Source organism: Heliangelus exortis, chromosome 15 (genome assembly GCF_036169615.1).
Source record: "Heliangelus exortis chromosome 15, bHelExo1.hap1, whole genome shotgun sequence".
Classification (NCBI taxonomy): Eukaryota; Metazoa; Chordata; class Aves; order Apodiformes; family Trochilidae; genus Heliangelus; species Heliangelus exortis.
Window position 1 is genome coordinate 11573998 of NC_092436.1, and position 24171 is coordinate 11598168.

General features: G+C 37.5%; 1 protein-coding gene and 1 long non-coding RNA gene across 3 annotated transcripts in view; one reads left to right on the forward strand and one right to left on the reverse strand.

Annotated features, from left to right (window-relative positions):
• Window positions 1-903: 903 nt before the first annotated feature.
• The window catches only part of TTC1 (tetratricopeptide repeat domain 1), a 28298-nt gene continuing 5030 nt past the window's right edge, over window positions 904-24171 (reverse strand). Inside the window, exons 3-9 of one of the 2 annotated variants that reach the window (XR_011728944.1) lie at window positions 20491-20551; window positions 18819-18931; window positions 16805-16841; window positions 14976-15124; window positions 13441-13553; window positions 9432-9486; window positions 904-1542 (exon numbers count right to left, since the gene is read on the reverse strand). Coding sequence is in view for 1 of the 2 variants with exons in the window: in XM_071759153.1 (XP_071615254.1) it covers window positions 1409-1542; window positions 9432-9486; window positions 14976-15124; window positions 16805-16841; window positions 18819-18931; window positions 20491-20551 (549 nt within the window). In the remaining variant the exon portion in view is untranslated. The remainder of the gene's footprint in view (window positions 1543-9431; window positions 9487-13440; window positions 13554-14975; window positions 15125-16804; window positions 16842-18818; window positions 18932-20490; window positions 20552-24171) is intronic. The other variant, XM_071759153.1, reaches the window with a different exon arrangement.
• LOC139803213 (uncharacterized) lies at window positions 1517-18811 on the forward strand. Its single transcript, XR_011728945.1, has 3 exons — window positions 1517-1642; window positions 6708-6832; window positions 10328-18811. It is a non-coding gene; the product is annotated as an uncharacterized lncRNA (long non-coding RNA).

Genomic DNA, 24171 nt, shown 5'->3' on the forward strand with positions numbered 1-24171 from the left:
TGCTATTATTTACTTAAACGACATTTTAATTCTGCAGAAGATGTTAAAGGTCGCCCAGGCCTCACTGTGAATTAGGGCTTCTCCATTTGACAATGACATTTGAATTCCTGTAGACTTGAATACACACTCATTGCAGGGTTGAGTACAACAAACTAGTAACCATGAAAACAAAACTAAAAGTGCAGCAGGGCAGAGTTAACAACAATCAACAAACCCCTTTGACAACTGCAGAGGCCTCAGTGAAAATAAAGTACCAAGAACACTGTAGCTTCAGAAGGCTATTGCTCTCAGGCAGAATAGTGGAAAGACTGGAACTCTGTAACTTTTCTTAAGCACACAGACAGAGAATTTCTGAAATAAATTCAAGATGACAACCAACTGCCAACAGACAGCCACCACTAATTACTGAACTGAAACATGTACTGACATCTGCATGGAGACAACTGAAAAAACTGCCTCCAATGTAAACATTTCAGCTTCAATATAAAACCCTGTAAGTAGTAATTACAAAAGACACCCTTCACCCAAAATCTGAATGAACTACTTCAACAGCCTCTCTCTACAACATAGATACTATGAAGATCTCTTGTGATCAATTTTTACATCACTTACTTGTTTGCTAGGATGGATATGAATCTTAGGCAAGCAAATATAATTAATTTTATGCTACTATTACAAAGTGCATAAATATATAGGCATAAAATTTCCATGTGGCCTCCAGAAAAATTAATAAAAAGTAAACTGTGGTGTAAGGGTGGCCTGAGGTTAATTGACTGATATTGCTATAAGCAAGACAAAAAAATTAATGCTTCACATTAATGTCCTCCAAGTTTGTTGTTTGTGGCACTTTTAACAGCAATACCACCATGGGAAGGACTCAAGTAAGGCAAGAACTTCACAAACTGAACCAACAAAAACACCAGGCCTTTATTACAAAGAAAAATTATTCCACAGAAGAGGCTGGCTTGCTTCCATGCATGCTTTCAGTCATGTCCACCTGCTGAGTGCATGGAGAAGTTCTTCTGCTGGATTCATTAATTCCCCAAGACAGCATTAGGCTTTGTTCTTGGCTACAGGTGCATAAGCATTTTGATTCAACTAAATTGCTTTCTAGAATTTTGTTGCCAGCACTGAATGGGCCAAAATAATGAACCAGACTGTTGGATAAACCAAACACCACAAAGGGAAGAAAAAAAAATTACCAAAAACCTAGACACAGTTATCACTAAGAGAAGTCAAATGACTTGCTTTACATCCACATTGTAAATAATTTCACAAGCAGGGAAATACATATGCTTGAGTCTAATCTTCACTTGAGGAGTGTGAAGAATGTTTGCTGAATCCTTTTACTTGTAGGTGCAAGCACACTGTCATGAAGCCTGAAAGCCAGAACTGGGCTGAATTCGTGTTATCTGTTGTTGTTTGGATTTTGAACAAAATTGATGGAGTATGAACCAGTTGATGAATCTTGTTTTATCTGGAAATTTTCTGTTGACAGGCCAAAGGGACGGAGAACCAAATTGCCAAGATCCTTCAGTTTGCCTACAATGAAAAGAAGAGAGAATGCATTAAACAGAGAGAAAACTGCTGAATTATGCCCAGCTACACAGTCCAGCTTTACAAATTTATCTGCTCATTTAAGGTAAATGTTGTGGAAATATCTGCAATTTGTGAATGTTTAGGCTCTGACCATGAATTTAAAAAATCCCAGTTCTGATGTAGTTACTGTCAGCTTTGGGGCTGAAAGGAAATCCCCATGCTGGCTCTGAACAGTTTGTCAGGCAGCCCTGATGAAGGTACAGGGGCTGCAGTAGCAGCTGTGTGGTTACAGCTGCCCAGAAGCACCTTATTTACCTTATTTCCTCAGTTACAAGTTCTTCAGGCACAAGGGTTTAACAGCTGACAGCAATGGTCTCCCCATATGTACAACTGGATATAAATGATAGCTGCCAACATTAAATTTTCTAACACAAAGGTTTCAGTTTTGGTGATTTCTGATGCAGCTACAGGTCTATAAACAATCAAGAATATTCTAACTCCCCTGTTTCCTAGACTACTGGGATACAATGAAAGCCAGAGTTCAAACTGCTCATTTCTAATTATTAAAAATGTCTAAATCTGTATCGTAATATTAAAAAAAACCAACCCAAATTAATCCTTGCAACTGTGTTTGCACCTACAAACAAAGCAGTTCCATCTGATGCTTGCAATTTTACAGCCATTTGCCTGATAAAAAGCCCCAGCATGATGTCATGTAACATGACTTCATTAACTCACTTTCAGAACTAAATTTTCCAGACCTGACTAACCACTGCAAAGGGCTCTAAACAATTATTTAACAGGCATTTTAAAATACACATAAGCTATGGCAGTTAAAATCTAGAGGTTTCTATCAATATATATGTATTGTACATACTTTCTGACTAGAAAATGAATCCTGCTACCACCTATAAAAGGGGAAGGGCAACAAAAGGACATCCTTTTAAAACAACTGTATCTATACAGAGATGTTACAAAATATATAATGTATAAAATTAAACAAGGAGAGTTAACAACGTTAGCTTGGGCTAAACACAAGCTAACTAAGCCCCTGACATGACAAGACAAAACCTAGATGGTCAGTTTTCCAAGAACAACATAATTTTCTTCCTGCCCTCAATGCAGAATTGTAGACTAATTTCCCAGAGAACAAACAGGAGAAGCTTGAACAAGTTGAAGCCTACCCTAGGTTGGCATCCGTAGGCTACACACCACCTTTCAAAAAGCCTTCTGACATTTACCAAATTCTACAAGGTAATGGATGTTTTTTTGCTGGGGGTTTGTGTGTGCACAGCGTGGGTAAAAAGGGACACTTAGAGCTGGCACAGAGGAAATCCAGCTGAGCAACTGAAGTAGTCACATAAATAAAATGTGCAAATGCCCCACCTATTCCTCCTTGCATGAAGTCTCATGACTTCAGCAAGCTATCTGAAGTCATGAGAGACATCTCTCTGCTATTTGAGTCATCTTCAGCTGGATTTCTATTTCTAAACTAACATACTAGGATATAAATTGCAAAGTCAGATGTATGCTTATCATTTAGTTTCTTTGCTTTTTTCTTCTGTTTGTTTGAAAACCCTTTTTCTGCCCAGCAGGGCAATCATCACTATTCCTGTTAAGTTTCCTCACTACAATGCACCAGACAGAACTTAGTTCAGGCTCTGTTGCTAAAGCCATCCTGAAGCAGTAACTTCACAGCAGTGATAAAGCAGTACAGAAACATAAGAAACAAATCCTTATGTGAGTTCTTTACAGAAAGAGACAAGCAGTATTCATCTTGCACAAATGCAGTACAAACAGATGAAGGGGTTTGCCTTGCATGACACTGCAGCCCTCTGACTGTGCTCAGAACAGAAATTGTATCCAACTCTGAATTTACCCTATGGAAGGATGCCCCTTAATGCTTGTAATCTGGCAGTAGGTTAAACATCATCACCATAAAGCAAAATATGCTATTTTTCCAATCACATTTCCAAAACTGAATTGGGCTTATGGGAACTTTTTTTATCAGACTTACAGAAAATAGAAAAAGCAACAGTAGCTGGGTAAAAATGTAAACATATTAAGGAACAACACAGTCCTGCACAAAGAAATTAACAACATTACTATAGTACTTCCAAATATGCTGCCATAATTAAGACCTTAAACCAAAGTGCTGGTTCACAACTGAGGGTCTTGCAGAGATTCATGTGATTACTTTAAAGCAAGACTGGTCTTTAAGGGCCAGCATGGAAATTCTGTGGCCTTACACAGGAAAAAAGTCAACCTTGGCTTACAAAGCTAGCTAGTTGGCAAGATTTTTATCTTCAATTTTTTTGTTTTCTGTGTAGATTTAACATATGAGGTGGTTTGAGTGATGCAGCCAAAGACATTCCAGTGAGTGGCTCTGCAAGTATCAGCTACCCTGGTTAAGCTAACTACTAAATACATATTTTTATACCACATTCTAAAAGCATTTTGGTTATAAAGTTGTTCACAGTATCTCTGACTGGGATGAACAGCTGCTTTTGTACTTTTGGAGAAATATTTAGCTTCAGGTTTGGGGTCAGCAATGTCTTTGATGGTGGAAGAATCCTGGCACAGTCTGGCATGGCTACAGTCAGCTGTAAACATAAGTTACCCAGGCACTGCACTCAGGAGCAGGCAGATGAGTTTGACTGTTTCAGGAAGCTGTGAAAAGTCTTTTCTAAGTGGAATTGGTACAAAGACTCTTTTCCAGGGATACAAGAGCCAATAAACACAGAACAACTGCACTGGTATTCTTGCTTGCAGCTAGGCTGGCTCCTTGGGAGAAGCTAAAGACCATGTAATATATTTAATACTTCTGCATCTCACTGTGATTGAATAATTAAAACAACACAGTCATAGGTCACCTTCCTGTTCCACCACTTAAATCCACTGCCTGTTGGTGCAGCCCCATTTAATGAATTGTTAATGAAGCAGAAGAAAGCCCTTTTCCAGGAACTCAAGCCCAAAGCTCCTGCTGTCTTGGAGCACATAAACCCATCATTGTAGAAAAGCACAATTTCCTCCTCCCCTACTCTCCTTTCATCGCTAAATTAAGATCTGCAGTTAAGTCCAACTTCCCTGCCCTGCCCTCAAAGAAAAGCTCTCTTAAAACAGAGCCTGTGCTTGAAGGAGGGGAAAAGGCATTTTGAGCTGGGACTCAGCCTCAGAAAGTTCTCAGCAACCAAACACTCATGTGTCCCCAAGCAGGGTCACATTCTCCTCTCTGAGATCATATTTTCATAGATCTTACTCTTTATATTTTAGAGACCCTATGTCTACTTTTCACCTAGAACTTCAGGATGTGAAGTTTCTTCGGCAAAACAATATTCAGAAGTTAACAAGAAAACTAACTGGTAAAAGTCAATTTAAGGCTAAGAAGTCTGATTCATTACCTAAACTGCACTTTACCACCCTGTTAAAAAAGGCAGATGCATGAAAGATTTCTCATTATATACATTCAGACTTAACAGCCAACAGGAATTGCTATTCAGTCTTTCTGGCAAGAATTCTAGTGTAGTTGCTAGTAATAATGTGGTGTTTGGAAGTTAAAAGTTGTTTGTGCTAAGAATGTGTTTTCGGATAAAGGACAAATTTCCTGAGGAGTTCTCATCTTTGTATAACTTTTTGTATTACCAACAACATTTGTCAAGCAATTAAAAGAGCAAGGGCAAATCCTTTTCCCTTCCCTAAATGGTGAGTATTGAGCTAGAAGTAACTGCATATTAGTTCTGGGTTGAACTCTTTAAAGTGACCTTCCTAAGGCACTATTGGAGTTTAGCAGCTCAGCTGCAAATACAATATAACCTTCAGTTTCAAAAGAAAACCTAATTCTTTAGTCACTAAGCCTAATAATAAATATCTTTGATGATCTCAAGTCACTTGAAAAATCTCTTACTGGCAGAAAGGCGCAGGTGATGTGCTCTGGTAGGCTTTCCCATTAATCACAATGATAATCAAGTCCATTTCACTATTTTCTGAAATACATTCATTTGTAACTTATGCTGAGAGTCCCAAGAGCTTTTCATTAGGTGTGATGAACTCTGTGTCTATGAAGTGGCTTAAACAGATTGGCATTTGTGCCATCCCATTTTTTTACATCAAATATTCTTGGCTTCCCTGTAGCTATGCAGAAAACAGTTCTCACAGCCCCTAAACCTTGTAGAACTATTCCAAGCTTCTCACATCCTTTCCTCCAAGGAGCTACTCCTGGTTATCACAATATTAGTTTCTCTCAACAAGACTGGTTTGTTGCAAGATAGCTTTGAAGTCAGCAGAGGAATAAAAAGTAACAGAGAAAATGGTCACTATTTGTTCATATGCTGGGCAGTCCCTAAGGCAGAGGATGCTCACTTTAGGAACACAACAAGGGAAAGAGCCACATGGATATAAAAGCTGTTTTCAAAGTGTGATGTAAGTTAAGCTTTTTTTAATGCAGAAGTGAAAAATTAGATTGTACTGAGCAAACTTTAGTGGCAACACCAGGCTGCAAAGGCTGAATGGAAAATATGAAAATAATTTAAATACATATGTCAGCTCTGGAAAAGTTAGGTCCTTGCAGAACACATAGCAGAGATGGACTTGACTTGGTAACAAAACATGCTTCTTCTAGTGACATCAAATTCATAGAATCATAGAATTTTCAGGGTTGGAAGAGACCGTTAAGATCATCCAGTTCCAACCCCCCTGCCATGGGCAGGGACACCTCCCACCACATCAGGTTGCTCAGAGCCCTCATCAATCACATGCACTACACCACTTGCACACAAGAGTTCACAGTTAGGTAGCCTGGAAGAAAAAAACAGCAAAGAATGTGTACTCTGATTTATTTGTACACAATCACTTAAGAAGTGTTTTCAGCTTCTGACAAATTAAGTGATAATGAGGTGTAGCACTGGAAACAGGAAACACACTTGGGAAAGGAGGAAGATGCACTCCATTTATTTTGGGTTGCTTGTACACAGCTCCAGTTCTCATGACAGCATTAACTGGTTGGGAATACCAGGCCTTAGTTTTAGTTGAAAGAATAAAAGCCTAGAAAAACAATGTTACTGGCTGATTCCTTGAGTAACATCAGAATTTAATTCAATATCCAAACTTTAACGGAGCCAAAGCATGAACTGGGAAACTCTTTCCAAAGATTTTGTTGGTGATTATTTTAGGTCTAGTGCCTGTGCTTCTGGACCAGACTTTGGCTGGGACTATTAGGATGCATCTGACTTGCTCTTCTGGAATCAAAAAATCTGGGGTACAACCCAGACACCTGAGTTGACTCCCCTGTGAGAAGGTAAGAATGAATTCTTGCAGACCTGGCTCTGTTTAACCAGTAGTCAGATTATCTACCAATTGTCTAACACAGTACTCAGTGGTAAATAGTATTAACAGAATTCTTGGAAAAGTTGAAAAAGGTTAAAACAAATACATTGTACAACAAAACCAATTCAATAAATTTCTTAACTGCCACACTGTAACAAGTCTTTTACTCCTTCCAGAACTCTTACCTAATCCCCCTTCTTCAACTGTAAGAGTTTCTCCTTGACCCCAGACAGAATAGCAGCAGTCTGTAAATCTGGGGAAGGATTTCCTTCCCAGGCTTCCATCATTAAGTTCATGACATCACTGCTATCTCTCTGACTGACAAGATACAAAGAATTTTATAACATTCAAAAAATTTAGTCTGGCTACTGCTCATATGCTTAATTCAATTTCAAGTGTTCTATTAAGAGACTGTATTATAGAATAAATTATATATATATATAATCTATAAATTAATATAATTGATAAATTAATAATATATGTATTATAAGAATTAAATGTCACCTACCCAGTTGACACCACATAATTTTAACAATACATGTGACAATTTATAGGAATACTGTCATGTTCAAAAGTTGTGGAAGAACACAGGGTTATATGCTGCACTACCCCACTCTTAGTCTGGTTTTCCTGGCATGAATCTCCCTGCATGCATTATTGAGAGCATGTAACGTTATTGAGAAGGGATTCCTTTCTTAATAATCCCATAGAAACAACCTGAGCTGGTTCCCAAAAGGCCAGTTCATTTCTAAAATCCTAACTGTCAATGGATTAGCACTTTTTAGAAAGATCACATCTAGTTTGAAATTTAGGCAAAAATTAGCAGCATAGAACTAGTTCTGAAATGAGAGTTTCTAAAGCTGGATTTAATGCTTCAGTGTGGTCCCTTGTGATTAGTGCAGCCCTTTAGACACTGGCACAATGGTACAAAGGGAGTGTTCAAAAAAAATCAGATTGTTGAAACCCACCCCATGTCCTACAAATGGGCATGACTGTTCTGGATATTTTCTGGATCAGTTATTTATTTATAGCACTATCACACTCAGTCTTCCTTATTTATTGTTCCAAGTACAATAGTGGAAACAATTTGATGATGTAAAGCTTTAGAAAGCCTCACTGAAACTCTGCGAGGTCAAAACAGGTACAAACAAGATCAAATCAGACTCACTGCAAAGCAAGAAAAAAAATTAAATATCAGCTTCAGCAGAAGCTCTTGAAACAGTCTCTTCTTCCCAAATATTTTAAGAATTAGTATTGCAGTATGCAAGACAGTCTGAGTTTATTTAACAGGATTCTCTGCAGAATAGCAAAACAATCTTCCCCTTTCCTCATCCCTCAAAGATTACTCATCTTAAAATAGCATTTAATCTACTACTTGTCGCACACCTAGAATGAATGGATAGCTATCAAAAACTATTTCTGAAACAGGTTAGGTGCAGCTAAGTTTATCTTATACTGTCATTTGTCCTTGCTCTTTCGTGTGGATTTTCTAAACAGTAAAAACTCAAAGATTATATAAAAATAAAATCTAATTTTAAAAAGCACCAGAATGTCAGATTGGCTTCTGTAGTGTCTGAACCTGTAGGAATTAACAAACCCTGTTAACTAGAGACAGTAGACAATGTTGACAGCAGTCTTTTTTTGGGAAGGAGGTTCCTCCCAAAACTGTTAGTTTAACAGTAACACTGTGAGTGGGGCAAGGAAGTATTTTATGTTTAATATTGCACATGAAACACAATTGTGTTTGGGCAATCTTTTTAAAGTAGTTATCCTCCTGAAAGACTTCAGTTAAGATATCATCCAATCAATCCCATACAAGATGATGATGAGGCAGGAATATTTGAATGAGTTACATTGAATAAATTCTCTTTTCTATAAAGAAGCCAACAGTATTCTTTGCTACAGAATTATAAAAAAACAAAAAAGACAATGAGCTACACAGTGAGGAAATATAATTCCATTCCTATCAAGGCCAGATGCTTGTTTTTAACACTGGGTAGGTCTAATTCAGCCTCCACAGAAACAGAACTACAGTACTATATAAATCAAGGTAAATGTGAGGACTTGGAGGAAAGTTGGAAGTGCTACAGGAAGAACCAAATCTGTTTCTTCAGACACAAGATCAAACACACCCAGTTGTAACAGCTGGTTGACTTTTTTTTTTTATGTAAAGGTTTAGTGGAAACCTTGATTTATCCCTTTCATGGGAACCTTTCCTTTGAAGGTTTACTTGCAGAGAGAAGCAGCAGAGCAGTTGATCTGTTTCAAACCATTCCCCTTGCTTTTACATGCTCAATATTAAATTGTTTCAGAAGATCTTGAGTAGTCTTTCTTCAAATTTAACTAATAGCCTTTTCTGTATGGCAGAATTACTGGCTAGACCTTACTACTGCAGGTGAAACCAAGCGAAAGAGAGTAACAAAGAAATTAGAAGGTTTTTTTAACACAGAACAATTATTTCCTTTAAGATTTACCTTCTTTGAGTTTTATTTGAGAGATTCTGCTCATGCATTTTTATTTTTTTAGTAGACTGAAGATTATTATGCAAGTGATGGGTACAGACTACTCACCTAACATTTCTTTCTTTAATTTTTCATTCCGTTCTTCAATTTGTCTCGGTAATCGCTGTGGAGAGAGAGAAAAACTGGAATCAGATCCTTCCTTTCAATAAGGCCACAGGTTAAGCAAATGGAATTTTCATACACATAGGCAGGATACAATCTTTATGGCTTAAAAGGAATCCTTATGTCAAACCACACTTTCATCTTATTTTGGAAAGCTGTAATTCATCCGATATCATCAGGTCACATAAACAGGAAGCTGCAACTTGTAAGTGCAGGTTTCATACAGGCATCCATTGCTACTGCTGAAAAATAGATCTGGTCTTTTTGGTTGAATTTTTAACTGAAAAGCTTATGGAATTCAAGAGACTCAAAGTATATTTTAGCCCTATTTCCTCTGCTGCATGTATTAAATTTTGTAAGAAAAGCTAGCAAAACTAAACAAGCACAGCATTTGACTTAAAAAATAAACACAGGTGCAATGAGGAAAACATCCATAAAGTCATTTCTCAGTAGCATCACACTTCAGGGAAATCCACACTGTAAAAACAATAGGATCTTCTAAAGGCAAACATTTTTCAGAAGATCACTGAACTAACTGTCTGTGAACTTCAGAACACAGTTTGATAAGCAGCATCTCATGACACAATATATGGGATAAGGAGGAGAGGGTATTATACATGAGGGCCTTGATTTGGCAGTTTATGCAATTACAACCATAAGTGTTGACTCTTCTTGTCCAGGTCATATCAAATAAGACAGATCTGCTCTAACAGTCAATTAATTACAGTTGCAAACTATGGAAACAGCTGTGGAATTCATTCTTGATACACTTCCCTTGTAGTAACTGCCTTCTCAACAGAGTTAATTCATTTCCTGATCTTGTTCCTTCCTATCACTTACAGCTCCAGCCATCATGGATGGGTTTGTCATCTGATATCACTGTCACAGTGAAAGAAGACAATTCACCTCAAGAAAAAGCCCATTGACAAGGAGGCTACTTGGCTTTCTCCTCTTCAGTGCAGGATACACTGGTGAACACAGGCAAATACAGTTCATTTTTTTTTGTGGTGTTGGGGAAGAGAGGTGGCATATCCCAGAAAAATAAACAAAAGACCCAACAGAAAAAACAAGTTCTAAGGAATAGAGTGCAGCTATACATGGATGGCTAAGCTTGAAACCAGCCCAGGCCCAGTATCACCAGTAGTGAGCCAGATCTAATTAGCCAAGGCAGATTTCACCTGACTCCTGCTGACCCAGGGAGGATCATTTAGTTGGGTGCAGATCTGGACCTAAGTAGTCTGCATGAAAACCTGTGTGGATATCCCAAGGCTCTAAATTGAGTTTGCATTTTAGCTGTAATTGCTGAATCTTGGACAAGTTTGGTGTATATCTAGCATGTGTCTCTCACATTTGGACAATGGGCTTTAGCAGGAAATGCAGATACAAATCCTTGATCTGAAATACATACTCAATATTCTGTCTGTCTGAATACTATTATTCCAAAGACTCAGTGTTTTTAACTGCAGAAATGTATTTTTAAGGTCAGTTGTCTATAGAAGGGTGTTCATAAGGATAACTCTTTATCTGGTGTCTCACATTTAGGTCCAAGTGCAGCTTCTTTTAGTAAATAACTTTATCTGGTCTGCCATTCTCTCAAAACTGGATTGAAGCTAAAATTCACACAACGCTTTTAACACATCTGGCTAAAAAGAAAACCTAAAGATTGATACCATATAATTAAACACTTTCTCAGAAAGCATCAGAAAGGATTATTTGTCCACAAAATTTAACTGCTTAATCTGGCACTGAAGATTTCAAAGTAGCTAAAGTGTGTGACACTAGGATTGAAATCAAAACACTAGTTAGTACTTCTGAAACATAAACAGTACTGCAATTTTAGAGCTGCTATTAAATCAGGAATCAAAGCAAAGAACTAATGTTTATTTAGTATTTTTAAACTGTCATTTAACAAAATCATGATATTCCCTAAAGCAGCATGTGAACTGTTTTCTAAGTACAGGAAGGAAAAAGATTTGCTCTAATAGTGAAGGAAACTCATTTGCAGATTCTCTTGATGCATCACTTTAATTGCCAGTGAGAGGGGAAAAAATGCTGCAGTGTTTCTGCAAAAAGCAATGTACTTTACCTTACAGTAAAGCAAAGCTTCTTAGTCTCCTACATATCTAATATCTTAAACATATACGTAGAGTCACTTTTACAGCTGGAATTGTTTGGGGTTTTTTATTATGATATTTAGATATTTATTATGACTATTCTAAGAAGTGTAAAACTAGCTATCAGTATTTCCTTAACAATTTTTCAAGAAAGGAGTTTTAAGCTTCAGTCTCCAAGATTGCCTCCGTCCTGAAACTTGACAAAGAACAGGACTAACTCAGGGCAGAATGTCCTAAATCCCACTGCAGAGTAAATTCAGGGCATCTTGTACAAAATGTTCTGTATCACATGTGAGCCTAAAGCCTCTGCCTAGTAAAATGAGGTCAAGGAGCAGAAGGTATATGTAACAGTCAATCTCTCTAGTTCCCAGCTCTTCTTTATTAAGAATGAATTACTGATAGGTCTAAAACATTCCTGAAAGATGGCCAAGAAGAACTGCAGGACTGTTTATGATCTCCACTGGTTGCTGAGCAAGGACACTTTTGTGAGATTATTAGAGGAATACTCTCTGAAAGAGATTTTGCAAGAGGTATGAAGGAGACTATCTCTACTTTCAGGGTTTCAACTCAACCAAAACATGTCTTTTAAACTCAGTACAATTTGTACCAACTACTGAGAGTGTTCCCAAGTCTTAATCTGTGGAGTCCCTGATGGTGGTTCATAGCAATCTGTTTGATCTTCACAGTTGTTCTTTGTATGATGTGGGGGAGTACTGAAATGCACTCCTTGTACACTATTTTACCAAGTAATGGGCCAGATTACTTCAGGCCTCACTCTGGAGCTACTCTAAAGCTGAAAGACTATGAACTACAGAAATCAAACCCCATCATTTTCTTTAGAAATGTCAGCAGACTCCTTGGCTGAATTACTGGATCAAACAAGCCATAGTCTCAGCCAGGAGATAATGAACAAGGCCAACACAAATACTCTTTCCAAGACTGTGATGGACCCATTACACTCACTACCCAGGCAGTAATGATCTTTGACAAACTTTTCACTTATTAAGCCATTGCCAAGAGCTAGGTGATAAAATGCTCTCTTGCCCTCAACCAGATGCCTGCAACAAGCATGAGGTGGTTGTTTCACAGTAAACTGACCTTGTCAGGGGGTGCTGCCAAAAGGGGTGTCCCTAATGCCTGCACTGCCTTGACCACATCTTCTCTCCTTCCCACTGGCATTTGCAGTATCTGACAGCAAAAAGCCAAGGCAACATGAAAGTATTGTATTTACTTCGGGGCTTTTTGGTTCCTGGCTTTTTTTTTTTTTTTTTTCTCTCACTTGTTGCTTTTTTTTCCCTTTAGCAAAGTTAGATGTCTGCCAGACTCACATATAGAACCAGCCATCCCCCAGGGCTGGACATGAACTGGTACCAGTGCTGGCACAAGGAAAGCAACTGGACAGCTTTGTAAGCAGCAAGTAGTTAGTAGGTAGCCCAGTTTAGCAGTTTTGTGAAGCTCCCTTACAGGAGTTACACAGTTAAGTAGAACATCTTTCTGCCATCACTGCAACTGATCCAGTCCCAGAGGAAGTAATTTCAAGCAAGGCTTCTTTTCTAATACGCTATAAAAGCAGCTTCTAATCTGTCACTTACAACACCACAGCATGGGGAAAAGTCAGCTGGGAGAATCACTACTAATGACTGATTTTCCCAAATGGAGTTTTAAAACAATTAAATCTAAGCCTTTCAAAAATACTTCACCATCAACATATTCAATACATCGCATGTGCACTGATGTGAAGCTGAATAATGATGCACTTTGAAAATTTGACCAGATATAAATAAATAGGCATGTGGATTGGGTGCCCAACTAAGAATTATTTTCAAATTGCATCCATTTACCTTAAAATGGAAGTGAAAAATAGTTCAGCTGTTGTTTTCCCTGCAGAAGATGGTCAGCTCTTTCCAGGCTCTCTGGTGCTTACAATTCCCCTGCCATGACCTGAAGTCCCCACCTGGATAAAAGATGACCCCTTTTTATAGTGGCTACCTTTCATGAGTGTGTGTTCCTCCAAAACCATAGGCTGTGTGGCTCTTACCTCTACCACATTTGTCCTTTCAACACACCCTTCATAACCTCTTTTTTTAAAAACAAGAATAGCAAGCAGCCTTTAAGAGGAGCTTTCTGCACAGAATAGATTTCCCTTCTCACTACCCTTGTGAAAAGACCTTCTGAACTTGTCAAATCCACAGCTATTTCCCACACTGAGCATTAGCATACTAAATATCAACTGAAAAATCACTTCCTGCTTGTATTTTACACAAAGAATTACTTAAAACCTCAAATCAGCAGGCTGTAGCAGTGAATTTAAATCCCTATTGAGTAGGGATTATTTACATGTTAGATCAGAGTTTCAGGAAGTGTTAAGGGTTTTACCTTTTTCATCTAAGTTGACACATCCTAAAGGCCAAGGGAATTTTAAAAGCATTTCCTTACACTTATAGAGATATGGCAAAGATTCTGCAAGTAATTTTTCATCCTGAAGTACTTGTAATTTGATTTAAAGTGGACATTGGAACACAGTACTAAGTTGCAGAAGACTTTTTTTAGAACAAAGAAAGTAACTGAATCAGGAAAGAAAGCTGTTTGCAACCACAAGGAATCTTTTTCTTCAAGTAAAAAGCTAATTTTTTTTAGATTAATAGCAAACTTTGGTCACTATTAGTAAAATAACTCAAAGTGGTCAGTACACACACAAGGCACAGCAAAGAAGAAGAACAGAAAACAGCTAAATCAAGAAACAAAAAAAATTTCAACATTTTAAAGTAGATAAAGAATGATACAATCCTGTCTCTTTATGTAGGTTATATAAAAATGTCATTAAAAAATTATAAATATGCCATAAGTGCATTTGACTGGAAATCTACCAATCAAAAATAATTCTATTTACAGAAACCAGACACCAGCTAATTAAACAGCAGGCAAGAACTGTATTATAAGGTGCTTGTATTCTGATCTCCAAATTGCAGCTCCATATTGAAATGTTGGCTACTAAAATACAGCAGTGGTCCTGGCAACCTTTCCTAGCACATGCATAAAGATAATTAACAGAGCAAAGTGTGTGCCTGTGCTATTCAACAGCTAAGCATGTAATTAGATGCTTACAGCTCAGAATAAACCTTTACTTTCACTCATTTTACAAAGGTAAAAAGAGGACTATACTTGGTGGACCTGAGGCTTCTCATGAAGTTGTGGCAGTTCATGGAATCTTTCTTTGGTGAAACCTGATGAGAGAACCATCTTACTTTCAGACTCAAAAAAATAAAGTTATCATCACTGCATATGGAGCTGCTTTCATAAACAGCATTCAATATTTAGCACAGGCAAAAAAATAACTTGCTTTTAAGTTAGGCCAAAGTATACTAAAAAGGCTTACCATGCAAGCTTCTCTGGCTTGATGAACTGATGGGTCTTTTTCTAGTACCACCTTATAATCTTCCAGAGCTTCATCTAGTTTTTCTGTTTTTTCATATAGTTCCGCTCTCCTCAGCAAAGCTCTGATATAGTTAGGATCTAATTCCACTGCTAGAAAACAGTAACAAACCACAGCATTTTACTTGAAACATTTCTACACCCCTCAAATTCTTAAGTGTGCATTGGACTTTTAATAGTCATCTTTATAATGTAGTTTAGAATCAAGAAGACTAACAGTTTAAAAGCTAAGTCATAATTCAGAAAGGCATACGTGTGCCTGTGAAAGTCTAATGCAAATGATCACATTTCATTTAATGTCTACAATCCATCACAGGAAGAAGTGATTTATAATTCATAAACATTTAATTTTCCAATACTATATATGCGAAGCTTCTAACTCAAACTTCAGAAATTTTAAGTACTTTTAAGGTATTTAATATATAAAAGCTGAATAATAAGTATACCTCATTAAGTTACAGTTAAAGATACCTACAGATATGCACAGCAAGGAAAAAAAGCATTCCCTGCTTATCTCAGTTCAAGATAAGATCAACTCCTGAACTACTTGTGTTCTGAATTTAATATCAACCAAAGTTGGGTTGGGAATCCACAAACAGTTCTATTAGCTCTAAAAGTTAGCAGAGGGGCATAATGACTGAATTTTAGCTTGTCCTCTCGTTATCATGACTGTGACAATGTACAGATGCAGTTACAAAATGCTAAACTTAACAGTAATCTGCAAATGGTAATTTCTTAATAACTTCTGCATCAATTTTTCATCACAGAAAGAGGGAGCCCATTTTCTAATTATTACCCTATTAAAGAGGTTCTTGGGACAATTAAATCTAGGATTATCTAGCTAAAGATTCTGGTTTATTTCTTCTGGAAGGACAAAGACAATGCTATAGTCAGCAAGTTGCACGGTAGTGTGAATTGCTCTGCTGAGCTCCAAGTGTTGCATTGCAGTTTGTAAGCCAGGTCCCTGGGGAGTGTCAAGCAATGGTAGGTTTAATTTTCACTGCAGCAAAGCAGTCTGATTCCCTTTCAGCCACTACAAAATTAGAACAAGTGTTTTTTAAAATGCACCACCACCAAAACAAGGCAAACTCCCAAAGTGACAGGAGCCAGCTAAAATTTGTTACCTTCAAGAGTACTTTTAGCATGTACAAACTCATATTTACTGTACAAGCAGTACTGGCATACAACCATTGGGTTAGTTTGCTGACTGGTAATTTGGATTTTTTGCCTCAGCTGTCAGGGGGATCTTAACAAATACTGGAGCATGGGTGAGTGGGTGGAAGCAATAAAGAATGCACAGCTGAAATGATTTCACCAGAAGTTGCAGAGAGAAAACTATGCAGGACAAGAACATGAGCATAAGCCCTTGTGCCACAGCAAAAGCCTGGCATAAAAGGGACTGATGGTTCCTTGGAAGCTGGGATTAAATCAAGATCTGGGGGAGGTGGCAGGTGGATGTAAAGTAGTAGGTATAAGGAAACAGCTTCTGTAATAAAAACAATTTCCTATTAAAAAGAGGTATAAACAGCAGCCTTATTTGCACAAGAGAACAGAAAGTGAATTATTACAGAAAGAAGTTTGACAAACATTTCGCAAAATAAAAAATATGAACAATTCTAGATTCAGGTGTCTTCCATCACAGGTTTTCTTTAAATTCTTTTAAGACTCTTATGCCCTATACAGCCCTGAAGCCAGGTACTAAATGGCATAATTTATACATGAAAGATCTGGCACAAGAGCAGCACACAGGAAAAAAAAAACAAAAAACCATACCTTTGCTGCAGTCACTTAGAGCAGCTTCTGTCTTGTCCTAGAACACAAGATACCTTTGTTATATTTAAGTTACATTTTTTGGGAAACATTATTTTCAATTGCAAGCAAAAGGGTTTGTCTGGCATTCTGAGGAACTCAGATGTTTGTGTAATCAAGGCTTTTCATACTGTAAGGCTTCTGCTGTAAAGCTCTTTACCAGTAATTAAGCTTCCTCCCAGTGGAGGCTGCAGTGCTGCCCCAGTACTGGGTCTGTAAGCTCCAGTCTGAAGGCTGAGTCACATCTGCAAGGCCTTGGCTTAACAAGGCTACAGCTTTGCTACTTCTGTCAATTAATTAAAGGGTTGAAACAGACAGTTCCCAGGAGTCCCAGATAAATTTTTGGCCGTAGGAGCTAAGACATTTGGAAAGCAGACACTGTCTTTAGCACTGATTCAGCTTTCTCTAAAAGGACAATGTCTGAGACTTCCCAAAGGCACAGGGACAGGATTTTAGAGCACCCAGACAATCACAGTTAGAAGATGGGAGCCAATGGATCTGCTTATAAATGAAACAAGGAAAAAAAAAAAAAGAAAAAAAGAGATCTGACACAAAGTACTTATTTTCATCCGAACTAAAAGTGCATTAAATATTAAAAAAAAATAAGGCTGTTCAATGCTTATGTTTTTGGTCTAAGTAGTAATAATCTTTCTGCACCCCAGGAACTCTTCTCTCCTCCATAAAACAGAAGCTGCCTCAGAGAAAAATGCATCGTGAGCTTTTATAGCAGTACAAAACAAATGGGTGTAGCAGGTATGGGAGAACAAGCTGAATGGGGAAGTTGTTAATAATACCAATCTATTTTCAGAGGAACATATTTGTCTGTCAGGTCTGTATTGGTGAGATACACTAGTTTGTGCAGAGTTCTTTTATCATCTTGGCTTCCTCTGGGGACTATTGGTTTAGTTTCCAGTGATATGAACAGTTCACATCAGGATTATGAGGAGGTTTTTCAGTCTACAGTTTTCGTATTTGAACGGTTCCAGGATCTGTTACCTCAGATTTTATTTTTTTCCTTGTCTACTCCCATTATTTAATTCAGTATCCCAGTAGCAAGTTGGGTAATTCTAGCTGAACAAGAATATGCTATGCCAAGAATTTATTTTTTAAGCCTAAACATGACTGCACTTCTGAACAGTGCTTCATCTGCTTCAATACTGAAGGAAAACTGCACGGAATTTCCCTTTACAGTAAACTGAGGACAGGAGTTACTGTGCTACTTTTCTATAAAAATTTAATCATAAAAATAAAGGCAAAAATAGGGAGTATTTTCTCCTGGATTTTTAGTATCTCCTCTTGCCAAAAAAGTGAAAGTTTTTGTTCAGACAAATTGTTGTCTGTGCCTTCCATGCTGCCTTAGTGTATTGCTGATTCTGGTAACCCCTGGGCACCTGTCCCTTGTCAAGGAACAGAAAACATGAAGAAAGCTGCAGACACTGTTTCCAGACCATGCTCTTACTATATAGGTCCATCCTACCATATAGCAGCTCTGAAGGAAGCAGACTAACTGAAATAATTAAGCCACAGTTAAGGAAGTCCTGCTTATGCCTCAGAGTATTTGAGCCAATTACATGAAGACAAGTATACAACAATCCAGGCTTTCAGAAAAGAACAATAAATAGTTGCAGTTCTTAACAATCTAATACATGTCTGAATGGACTCAACATGCTTAAAGACATCTGCTCCACATGGACTTTGAATTTCATTAAAGCAGAGAGAATGAAAGAAAAAAAAAAGTGTTTTAAACATTTGCAGCAGAGCAATTTTGAACAGCTGTTCCAATTGCAACTTTTCAGGTTTGTACTCATCCTCAGTAAAACCAAGCTCCCAGAATACTGGGAGCATGAGGGACTGAGCAAGCAGCACAACCTGCAAACAGCTTTATTATTTTGCCCTCCTTTATGCATCCCTAATGACTTCATTATTGCATTTGTGTCATATAATCAATGGTGTTTCATAAAAAAAAAAGAATATTTACCTGTTTCATTTTTGCAGCAGCTCTGTTTGAAAATAAAACAGCCCTATCTTTTTGGAAGCAGGCTGGACAGATCTGCAGAGCCTTTGTGTAAGAGTCTTCTGCTTCCCCATAGTCTGCAGATGCAATAGCAAAAAAACCAAAACAAATCATTTATTTGAATGCCAGTAGAGTCAGTGAACTACATGGATAAGATTTCTTTAGAAAATTTCTTAATAATTGATGCAATATTAAACCAGAATCAGTACCTCTCTTATACAAAGTACATTACTAAGTAGTAAATATATCAATGACAACTGTTTTAAAATCATCACCCTTGTAAAAGCAGAAATATAGTCCTGAGCTTAATGTAACAAGTGCAGAATGATATGTATATAATTCTTGATCCTGACATTATTTTGTTCTATTTAAGTGCCAGCCTTAGATGTAGAATCTCTTTAGTTTAAGTGTAGCCTTGATCTGAAAGGAACCATGTGCTGAAACATGGCACTGAACTGATACCAAGATATTTTATTTGTCACATCATCTTCAATGACTGACTTAAAGGGTCAGTCAGCACAAACTCCAAGATCATCCATCAAGTCTGGTCTAAAGCATGGACTGATGGTAAACCACATGGGATTATTAAGTTACTAATTTTCTACTAAAGGTAGAGTCAAGAGTGGAAAGGCCCTGTACTGACTGAGCAAGGCCCTGCAACCTGACAAGTGTAAAACAGAGCAATTCCTTGGGTGCATTTTAGCTGGTGACCATCCAGATGCTTAAAAGATGTAAGAGACCTCCAACAGGACTGGTTATCAGAGTACACTTCTGGGAAGGACAAGTCACTTGTCTGTGTCCCTGCTGACTGAGGAAAGTATGACTCTGCATTTCTGGGTTTTCTTTGTGAAACCTCCAGCCACCAGAACATTAAATGAAAGGTAGGTGTCAAAAGCACTTCCCCTTTTATATTTTTTAATTAAAAGCATTATTACAGGTATTTAGGACTGACCTCAACCCTGTTGTTACGTATTAACTGTGTTCAGAACATGCCCGGTTCTGACATAAGCTTGAAATCTGCATACCTCTAAATCTGATTTCACATATGCATCTGTCTGTACACAGGTGTATATATATACTATATATATATAGATACACATATACACACACAAATAGATGTATATACATATATAAATGTGTATACACATATGTATGTTATATAGATGCACATGTAAGTACATAGTACAAGTGTGTATATGTATATATGTATGTATCTATATGCAGAGTCAGTGGATAAAAAGAAACATCCAAATGTATGAGAGAGCTACTGAGCCACTGAGTCCTGCATGGATTCTAAGCACATGCATTAGCAAAACTCAGAGCCCAGTATAAGCCTTTTTTCATTTGTAAAAGAAACCCTGGCACTTGCAAGGCAGTCAATTCTGTATCATGCTATTGGATTGAAATACTTAGCTTTCACAAGAATCCTGCTTTAGTAATCCAAGTCCTTACTCTTAAGGAGGTCTACTATCTCTTTCTGTTCTCTAGAGCTGGATGGAAAACAATATAGATGATAAATCTGAACAATGATGGGTGTGAGATCCTCCTATGGTTTTTCTGCAACATCACTATGATGGCTAAGTATTAATTTATGATTCTCTAACATCCATGTAGTGTGAAAAGACTATCAACCCACCTCCTTTCTTGAACAGCTCATTTCCTTTTTCCTTCAGCGTTGTGCTCTCCTTTCTTCTTTTCTACAAAAAAAAAGATAATGTCTCAAAGTATTTAACTGAAATGAACAAGTAGGTCAGCTGCAGTTCCAAATAAAGTATGAATGGGAATCAGATTAAAATATAACCTGAACAAGTCTAACTAGTACCAAGATCACTTGATTATAGTTATGGTGATATGATATACTTTATATATCCATGAAACACTGGAGTATAACAACAAGGCAATTAAAAAGCTCCAGTTCATGCACAACAGTATGCAGAGAGCATTCATAGTGAATTGCATGGTTTAAACTAATACACTGGCTTTTTAGCTGGCAGTTTGCTTCTTTCCAACTCAATTTAATTCAATCAGTGCAGGTCAACTATGTAGGATATGTTTTAGATGCAATGCTGCATTTAGATGTAATGCAAAGCTTTGCTTGAAATAATCCCACCTCAGAAATTCATACTTTCAGAGATGTACAAAGCATGCTGAGCTGACTGCATGAGAAACAATCCATGGATAATACTTAGGCAGAGAGTGACTAAACCATCAGACCCAGAGACAGGAAGATGATTCTGTTACAGAGTGAAAATTGCACATGCCAAGCAGACTTTTGTTTTCAACCATGAATATCTTAGCAGTACTCCAGGCACAAGTGAAGTTGACATGAATGCTATTAGCCTTTGACACAGAAAGCACAGGATGTCACCAAGCCATTTCTTCAACCTATTTACAGTAGAAGCCTTTCACTTGCAGACAGACCTCACACAACTAAAATCAAAACAGTAGCAGTAATATCAAAAAGCTACACTCATGTTCAAGAATCATTTCTGTGGTAGAAAAGGACCATTTGACCACTGATTTGGTCCCCAACATACATGCATACATAAAAGACTTAAATCAAGGCATCTCTAAATTACAGATCATTTAGTAATTAAAAAAGCCAGCACTAGAAAAGGAGCAGTTTCCTTTCCTGCAGATTGTGTAAATCAGGGATTAATGCAATTATCAATATCGCACAGAACATCTCCTTGGAAACAGCTAAATATAGTACTCGTGGAGTGATGCACCATCTCACAGCTATGTCAAGTAGCTGACAAACAATACAAAATAGGAGGTTCTCTCCTTTTGCATTAATTGGTTTTGGAAAGTAATTCACCCCAACCATTGTCACCATCTTAGTAATAGCAGATCACAGTGCTCTGAAAACTAGGCCCAGGGGAATGGCATTCAGTTGTGACACAAAATTACACAGTAAGATATCATCTGACCCTTTTGACACATGCCTAGGTCACTAATTTCTTTTTTTTTGCTAATTCTCACGTTTATTCATATTTTAAAAGAAACAAACATAGGTTAGACAAAACATGCACCATTATTTAGAAATTGGCTTTTCTCCAGGGTAGACTGGCAAACCTACACGTCCTTCCACAATGTCACTTGCACCAATGTACAAAAGCCACTTGGTGTTTTCTAAATTACCGAAGTAGTGTGTATACAAGCATACAAACAAATTTAAGCACTTTAAACACAAGGTGCATTAAAAGCACAAATCATTTGTATATATGCAGGATTCTGCTGCTCAGCACAGGGATTATATAACTGCATTTGAAAGCTGTACTCAAACTTTGTAACTGCCACACAGAAATGCTCCAGCAAGGTCGATGCCACACACAGGGCTGGCCCTCCAGAGAGAGAAATTTTTAAAACATCTTGAATACATACAGCATATAGAATGTTAATGCAGCAGAAATTATTTTTGTACCAGTGAACAAAGCAGCCAGCTCTCAGCACAAAACAAGTTTGGAGATGATGATCCTACTGGAAAAGATGAAAGATCTTCATAGACAAGCCTCACTGAGGAACCGAAGTGCTTGAAACACCAGCCCTATTGACTTCATTGCTCATGACCTATTTAGAACTGGGCTCTAACTGCCATTAACTGATTCACTGTTGCATAAGGTAGTTACAACTCTACATTAACCAAAGATATTTTTTCTTATAAAATGAGAACTACAGCAAGGTCACAGTAATCCTGATGTAGAAACTCTAAAATCAAGGGATACTGAATGAAAATATGTTTACCCATTTAAAGTATTTAAGTATTAAATATGAATATATCAAGTGATTTGCAGCAAGAAAGAGTAAAATGAACAGAAAAAGTATCTTCAGTTGTGGGATTCCTTCTCAGGTAGCCAAGAGTCTCAAAAGCACAGAAGAAAGGCCAAGGTGGCTGTATGGTCAGCAGATCAAAGTTCTGAACAACTGAAGAATTCAAGTACTGTGACACTGGGAAGCTGATGATTCACACAACTGTCCTCTGCCTGTTCTTTGGTTTGTCCTCTTGCTGGGAATTCAGTTACATGAACTTGAAACACAATTTATTATCTCTCTCTATATATTCCTTTAACAGAAAATCCTAACAGAAAATCCAAAGCATTGGAAAATCTACTGTTTTGGATGAATTTACATTTAACCTGAAAGGACTACTCCGAGGGACACTGTTAGAATCTGCTTTCTATTCACACTTAAGATAAAAAACCCAAACAACCAAAAATTAAAGTGCTGTTGGAACACTCTTTGCTCAGTATGCTAAATTTCCAGCTTCCATGGACAACTGCAAATTGACTGGTCATCAGTTTACTGTGATCATATCAGCTCAGAGTGAAAAAATTGCAAGTGACTTGTCCTTGGGACAAATTTTGCACAATGTCATTTCAGTGTTCCCACCCTCTCATTTTTCATCAAAAGATTTAAGTAGCTGCAGGGCAGGCTACCCTTTTCTCAGCAATGGAAGTAGGTCAGACTGAACTAGAATGCTCTGCCTGAGGAAAAAATATCTTGACTCACTACATTCCCTGAGGCTGCTCACATATGACATAGGGGTGAAGCAGAATGTCCCCAATTTACACTCCATTATGATTTTCTGCTATTCAGATTCTGCAAAATTTTAAGGTTTGTTTTTTGCAAATGCTATGAATACACAGATGACAAATTCCAAGTGGCAGGCATTAGTTTTTGATGATTAATGTAAAAAAAAAAAAAATAAAAATTGTCTAAGGTCCAGAAGATATAATTACATGTAACTAGCAGTATGATTATTAAAGAACTGGATTACAAATGTTTAAAGAATTGGATACTGAATTACAATAATCCATATTCTGAAGAAATCTGGATCTTAACAAACCTGCCTGGCAAGCAAGAGGTGCTGAAGTTTAAGGCCTGACCTAAAGCAGTGGGACAAGACAGCTTGGCCTTCCGACAGTGAAGTCAAACAATTCAAAAGAGAGGCCATCAAATACAGCCTCTGGACCTCAGGTCTGTCAAAAAACTCGGGGTTAAAACTAAAAGCAGTAAAGAGTTATTTTACTATTAAGGAAGAAAGCAATCTACACATTTTCACTGTTTGTTTTGGAAGTAGCCAATATAATAAAAGTGCTGGAAGTGAAACCCTTAAATATAGATGGTGAGAGCTGAAGGACAAATGCCATCAGTTTGAAATCCTTCCAGCCACACTTCCTCTGGCTGTTCCTGTGCATTTTGTTTGATCCATTGATTTAACTTTGCAAGGGAATTTTTCTGGGCTCCAGTTTCGTCAAGAGCAGCAAATGCATCCTCTCTCTTCTGTGTAAGTCTCTTTATACACAGTGAAAATGCA